The 7,256-nt window shown below is 38.5% G+C and overlaps 1 protein-coding gene across 1 annotated transcript in view; it reads left to right on the forward strand.

The window, feature by feature from the left end:
* Positions 1–7,256, forward strand: part of LOC102243953 (ATP-binding cassette sub-family A member 3-like) — a gene marked incomplete at its 5' end in the record, with an annotated part of 66,719 nt that overhangs the window by 31,504 nt on the left and 27,959 nt on the right. The window contains one exon of the mRNA XM_005873363.2: positions 1,555–1,742. Within this exon, the coding sequence (XP_005873425.1) occupies positions 1,555–1,742 (188 nt within the window). The remainder of the gene's footprint in view (positions 1–1,554; positions 1,743–7,256) is intronic.

The following is a 7,256-nucleotide window of genomic DNA, read 5'->3' on the forward strand; positions in this document are numbered from 1 at the left end:
CTGCAGGGGAGGGCAGTTGGGGGCCATCGGGCCAGCAGGGGAGGGCAGTTGGGGGTGATCAGGCCGGCAGGGGAGGACAGTTGGGGGCAATCGGGGTGGCAGGGGCGGACAGTTGGGAGCCATCAGGCTGGCAGGGGTGGGCAGTTAGGGGCCATCAGGCTGGCAGGGGAGCAGTTATGGGGCAGTCAGGCTGGCAGGCAGTAGCAGTTAGGGCCAATTAGACAGATAGGCGAGCAGTTAGGAGCCAGTGTCCCGGATTGTGAGAGGGATGTCAAAGGGGTCCCAGATTAGAGAGGGTGCGGGCTGAGCTGAGGGACACCACCCCCAGTGCACAAGTTTTATGCACCAGGCCTCTAGTGTTTAAAATAAAAAAGTTATAGTAAGTTAAGTTTACTTTATTATTAAAGGAAGAGAATAATTTTTATAAATTTAGCATAGTCTAAGTGTACATCATTTATAAAGTCTAAAGGAGTGTACAGTGATATGCTGGGCCTTTATACTTACTCATCACTGACTCACTGACTCACCCAAAGCAACTTCTAGTCCTCCAAGCTCCATTTAATATAGGGCTGTATGTAGGTGCACCATTATGTTACAACTGCCTGCAGCATTCATGCAGCATGCTGTACAGGTTTGTATCCTAGGAGCAATAGATTCTACCATATAGTAGACTATACCATCTAGGTTTGTGCACTCTGTGATGTTCACACAATGACAAAATTGCTTAATGACACATTGCTCAGAATATATACATCCCTGTCAATAAGTGATGCATGACTATATAATGAATATAGGCAATAATATTATACTGTAATGATGTAATGTGATAAATATTGCTACATCATCAATCATTACAATACATAAATGTATCAAAGTAACATGCTTATATCTTAAACTTACACAATGTTACATGTCAAATGTATTCCCTAAAAAAACATACCACTTCACACATACTTGGATGGCTGTAATAAAAAAAATGGAAAGTATTAAAAGTTTGGTGAGGATATGAAGAAATTGTTACTCTCATTTATTTCTGGTAGGAATATAAAATGTTGCACCTGCTGTGAAAAAGTTTGGTGGTTCCTCAAAAAGCGAAACATACAATTACCATATGAACCAGCAACTCTATTCCTGAGTATAAAACCCCAAACTCTAAAACAAGTATTTAAACAAGAGTTTTACGGATATTCTGCATGGCCTACAACAATGGTTAGATATGTCATAAATACCTTTATTTTGCTTGCTTTATTTAATTACTAAGCATTCTTCTCACAAAGGCTCAGCCTTTGACAGTTATTATGTAGTAAGGTGATCTCCTGTCAAGACTGGTAAAAAGTAGAGAAAAATTATTGGCAGGCAAACTTGCATATTAATTATAAATATCAGGGAAGATCAAATAAGACAAATAGCATATGAAAACAATTACTACCTCTGTTCCATACTTCTCTGAATCTAACTTAAAGTGCACTTTGAATCTGTATTTCTTAATATGTAGTATCATCTTAGACTTTGCATCAGTTTTTAAAGTAAGGCTGTCTCTCTTATTATCCTCAGTGACTAAGAACAGTGTCTATAATTTTGGAGAGAATGGGATTGCAAAATTTTTGATTTCGTTGGCTGTCCTGGGCTTATTTTATCTCCTCTTGCTTTTTTGTCTGGAGACTACATCCTGGAGATTGCAAAACTTTCTCTTTCAAAAAATTGTGTCTAAGGTGTACAACATATTCATGAAAGGCAAGAAGGTGAGTAACATAGACTTTTGATACAACTCAAAGAAGGCTCAATGTTAGGCCAGCAAGTATTAATTTGCATATTTCTATCTCTATTATTTGATGAAAGTATCATTTAATTATACCAAGATCTAATGGGTACTAATTGAAATTACAACTCTTTCATCTTAGTTTGTATCTTAGGCTCTAAGCTTTAAATCCTCTACCAACCAGGAAATAATTTATTTGTAATGGATTGACTATGATAGAAAGCACATGGACATGTCCTACCTTTAGATGTATTTGGTTGCAGTTATGAACTGACTTTAAAACCATGTGGGCTTGTAGGACATCATAGCCCCTACTAGTCAGATTATTAATTATTGCTGTAAATAACACACAATTTCACATAATCCCAGAGTTTTGCCTAGAATTTATATATATTTAATGGTCCATTGTTCTGTAATTTAATCCCTAATGACTTATATGAGAATTTCTGTTGAGACAGAAAACCACTACATCTATCTCTTTGTAATTTCTCTTCATTCATCCCAGTTCTCTGTCAAGGTGGCTCTAGATTTTGTCCATAACATTCTGAGTCAGCATATCTCTAATATTTCAGAGGGAGGATATCTTGAGACCATAATGGCCTTTGGTACCAACTGGAGTTGTGACTAGTATGATTAGCATTCCACCTGCACTTCAATTGCCTCTTATGTGTTGCTAACTAATGACTAGAACTCTATAACAAGTCAAAAGTGCTGTTCTACCTACTTTTACACCAAAGCCCATCATATCTTACTACTGTAAACAGGATACCTGGTCTAAGATATGGCAACAAGAATAAATTTAAGGTTTTGAGCAACATGAAAAAGAAAGGATTTATTTCCTGGTGCCTAGAATTAAACATGTGAATGTTACCTTGAGACTTTTTCCTGCCCTGACTTTCCTAATCTTGAACAGTAGCCCCTGAACCATGTCACACTTCAGAAGTAAATGTGATAAAAAGAAATATAATGAGTATGGAGGGAGATTTCATGGTAAAATTATAAGATTATTTGGCTTCTAAATTCTTCCCCTTTTTGACACTACTACTGAATACAGAAGAAAACATGGCCAAGCAAAGGAGTAATACTTACATTAGGCCAAGGCCTCAATCTTCATATAGTTATCTAATAAACTAGTTTGTTTAACCGTGGTATCCTTAAATCAAAATAAACTGAATTTCCTAAGCCAAAGGTTCAATCTCACTTTTTTAACATTCCAAAATAAGAAAAAGTCACCCTTGTCAATGAGAAGTACAAAACAGTTCATGAACTATAAAAAGTGAACATCTTACATCTTCACTGACAGATGTTTCTTTCCTACCTGAGGGCACATCACACCACTGCCCTTCAGACCCTACTGTCTCTGTGACATGGAGCCCAGATTTCATGAGGAGCTAGCTGTTCATCTTGTTGATCTTTTTGTGTTTAAACTACTTGGAATTCATTTAAATTATTGGATGTATAGATTAATATTTTTCATGAAATTTAAGAAATTTTTGGCCACTATTTCTTCATGTATTTCAATTACTAAAGTAAGGTCATAATAGATCTGTTTCATGGCGTTATTAAGAAGGTTAATTACCTGTGAAGGGCACATAATAAGTAATAAATGCTGGGTTTTAGTAGGAGCGCTATTGTTGCTTATTAACATCCTCTTCTTCCACTGCCACAAAACCTCCCAATGTTCCCTATTTTAATAACTAACACCATCAATTATATATTTGTTGAATAGAGAAATCTGAGACTTGTCCTTAACTTCTTTTTTAAGTTTCATCCCTAATCTAATCTATCTAAAATCCATGTACATGTGTTTCACTTTGTTTCAAAAGGACTTCTTGGTACTTTATGCTAGGATCAAACATTCTCTCTGTGGCTGCTGTATATGTCCCAGAAAATCAAAGGGTAGAGTGCACTGTCCAGATCCCCGTTCAGTGGAGTTGGTGCCCCCAGCTTCTCGGGAACTCTGTCTTCAGACCCCTTCAGCTGTCATTGTCTTCATGGATGCTCTAGCTGCAGAGATCCTCCTCTCCCAAGGTGATACTCTTCCCAGATGACCTGCATCCAGTCACTCACAGATGCAGAAGTAAAATGTTTGCTCATCTCAATGCCACTCAAACAACTTTAGGACTTCCCACTGGGTCAACTGAGGATGTCATTTGACCTTCATCATAGCTTGATTTCTATCCTTTGCCTACTCCTGATTTTTTTCTCCCTTCCACAGGTGTTGGTACCAAAGGAAGTCCACCTGCAACAGTTAGTACCAGGAGAGGTTTGAGAAAATACACAATCACATAAAATACACAGGATTTTAGTGAGGCCCACATCACTGGTGGTAAAGGAAGAATAATAACCTCTGGCACAAAATAATGGTCCAATTGTAAAACTTTTTATCTGTTCTGAACTGGGATAATACACCAGAGGAACAGAAAGCATGTCTGATGCGATAAGTCAAGTATTCTTTAAAAATGGGGGAAATAGCAACTGAAAGAACAATGGGGATATGAGTTATTGGTAAGCTCCTTCCTTCATAGGATGAAAGGCTGAGAGTTATTAGTAAGAAATTGAAAGCCAAGTGTGAGAGTCAAAGAGCCTCTTTGGTAGCATTTCCTGCCATGAAAGGGCAGAGAAAACTGAGTGCTCAGATCAAGGTTTAACCTTCAGATTAGATGAGCTCCAGGAAGATCAAACTCTCAACCAAGGCAGATCTGCTCTGCCAAGACCACACCTCTTGTTAGAAGAGCGGTGCCCTAATTCATTAGATGGAGACATCTGAGTTAGTAACCCTGCAACCTTAAATCCGCACACTTCCCTGAACACTGAGTTTACAGAAGAGGCACCCTCTTCTCAATTAAGAACTCCACTACCCCCTCAGATAAAAATAAATACAGGGGTCTCTGCTTCAAAACAACATATGCTCATTCAGTTGTGTTGGTAACCAACCAATTACTCCTTTAGTGATCAATAGAACACAGAGACAGAAAATTATTAATAAAAGAACTGCAAACTACTAACTAGATCTAACTGGTATTTAGAGAGCATGCACCCAATAAAAGCAGGACACATGGAACATTCACCAAGACACACCATTCACAGTTTTAAGAGATTTAACATAATGAAGAGTATGTTTTCTGATCATCATGAAATTAAACTATAATTTAATAACAGAAATATAATAGGAATATCTCTATAAACATTGGGAAATTAAACAACACACTTCTCTCAAACCCATCAGTCAAGATGAAAGTTGCAGAAGAAATTAGAAAATATTTTAAACTAAATGAAAGGAAAATACAACGTATCAAAACCTGTGGGTGCAGCGAAAGCAGTGTTTCCGTGGGCATTTATAGTCTTAAATATTTACATTAGAAATGGGAAAAGGTCTCAGTTCAATAATTGAAGTTTGTGTCTCAATAAATTAGGAAAAGAAGAGCAAAATAAACTCAGAGCAAACAGCATTTAAGTTAACAAAAACAAGAAAAGGAACTGCAAACAGAAACACAACAGAGAAAAATCAGTGAACGCAACCAAAAGCTAATTCTTTGAAAAATGATTAAAAGTGGTAAGCCTCCAGCCAGAGTGACCATAAATTAAAAATAGGTGACACATACTAACCAATGTAAAGGCAAAATGAAAGTGCATAGTTTAAAACCTCAAAAAAAAAAAAAAGAGAGAAAACACCACGCCAGGACAATTTCACTGATAAATTCTACCAAAAGAAGTAGCATCAATTCTTGTAAAGTGCACCGTAGGCAATAATATTGTAATAATTTTATATGGTGCCAGGTGGGTACTGGAAATATCAAGGTAATGCTTTGTAAAGTATATGATTGGTTAACCACTCTCCTGTACCCCTAAATCTAACAGAAAATAATATTGAATGCAAACTGTAATTAAAAAATAAATTTAAAAAAACAAATAGCATCAATTCAATACAATTTCTTTCAGAATATAGAAGTAGGAGCTTTTTCCAATTCTATTTATGAAACTATTATTACACTTGATACCAAAATCAGAAAAAGTACAAGAAACTAATATCCCTTATGAACACAGAAACACAAATCCTCAACAAAATATTCACAGATCGAATCCAGGAATAGCTAGAAAGACTACCATGAACAAGTAGGGTTTATTTCATAAATGTTACCCATGAATTCATAAATGTCAAGAAGAAAAGCCCCATGTTTATATCCACATTTCACACTCATATACATAAAAAGTGTCAGAAACTAGGGAAAGAAAGGAGCTATCGCAGCCTGATCGGTGGCATCTGCTTATATATATAAAGCCTACAGCAAACATAATGGCGAAAGACGTCATGAGCACCCTAAGACTGAAAACACAGCAAGAATGTTCACTTAGCACTCTGATACAATCAGTTTTAAAATTGGAAAAAAGCAGTCTTCTCATTCTTTGGATTATCCTGTTTACTGAGCTGGATAATGAGTACTTGCTGTAAAAGTAGGCAATTCACATCAACCAATTTTTGCTCAAGCAGGATGAGTTACTAATCCCAGTGTTACCAGACTGCCGGCCTGTAGCGTGTGGGTTCTTGACTTCACGTAGGGAAGATGTCACACCGTGAGTCCGGATGGGTTTGAGAGTGTTTATGAAAGCTAGGGACAGCGACACGAAGGAAGGACTTGGGGTAGCAGCAGCGACAGGAGAGCCTAGGCAGCGCTCTGTTTTAGCTCTCCCGAATGTTTTAGGAGGGAGTGAGCCTGGGCTGTCAGCTCACTAGGAAGTGAAGTCACAGTGATGGAAGTGGGCCGGGCAGGGCTGCTGTGGCTCCCTGGGAAGTCAGAGGAAAGGGGGCCTTGGAGACAGGGCCAGAGCATGAGCCTGGGTCGAGTTGCTACTGCCCAGGGCTCCCCTGGTTGCGAGTCTCGTGGGGACCCTTAGAAAGAAAGTTCACGCCTGAGAAGGGGCATGATCATGTCCTAGAGGGAGTCTGTCCTGGCGGCTTGTCCTGGGGGCTTTTTATCCTTTTTTCTTCAGGTGAAAATCTTAGGGGAGGGTTTCAGCAGAATATTCATCAGCGTTCCAGGTGCATTTTTAATATGCTGAGGCATCAAAATAAGTGTAGATGGGAGATTTGGATTGTTCTTTGGTCTATTGTACTGTTATCTTAGGTCTGTCTGGCTTTAATGGGGTTTTGTTATTTGTTACCCACTTCCATCTGTCCCTGGCTTGAGCTGGCACACATGGCGTTCATAGTGTCTGTGTCCTCTGTTGTCCCAGGTCAGGGTGAGGGAAGCTAGGTGTTCTCTGGGTATGAACCATCTGCTCTCTAGCGTCCTTGGTGAGGGAAGATAAGGTCTTGCAATTCACAGACTGACTGTAAGTTGCCCAAACTGTTGAACTGTATTTAATTTTCTTTTCTTTTTTTTTTTTCATTGAATTTTTTTAATCTTTATTGTTCAGATTATTACAGTTGTTCCTCTTTTTTCCCCCCATAGCTCCGCTCCACCCGGTTCTCACACCACCCTTTGCCCTTACCCCC

The sequence above is a fragment of the Myotis brandtii genome, unplaced genomic scaffold, assembly GCF_000412655.1.
Source record: "Myotis brandtii unplaced genomic scaffold, ASM41265v1 scaffold407, whole genome shotgun sequence".
Classification (NCBI taxonomy): domain Eukaryota; kingdom Metazoa; phylum Chordata; class Mammalia; order Chiroptera; family Vespertilionidae; genus Myotis; species Myotis brandtii.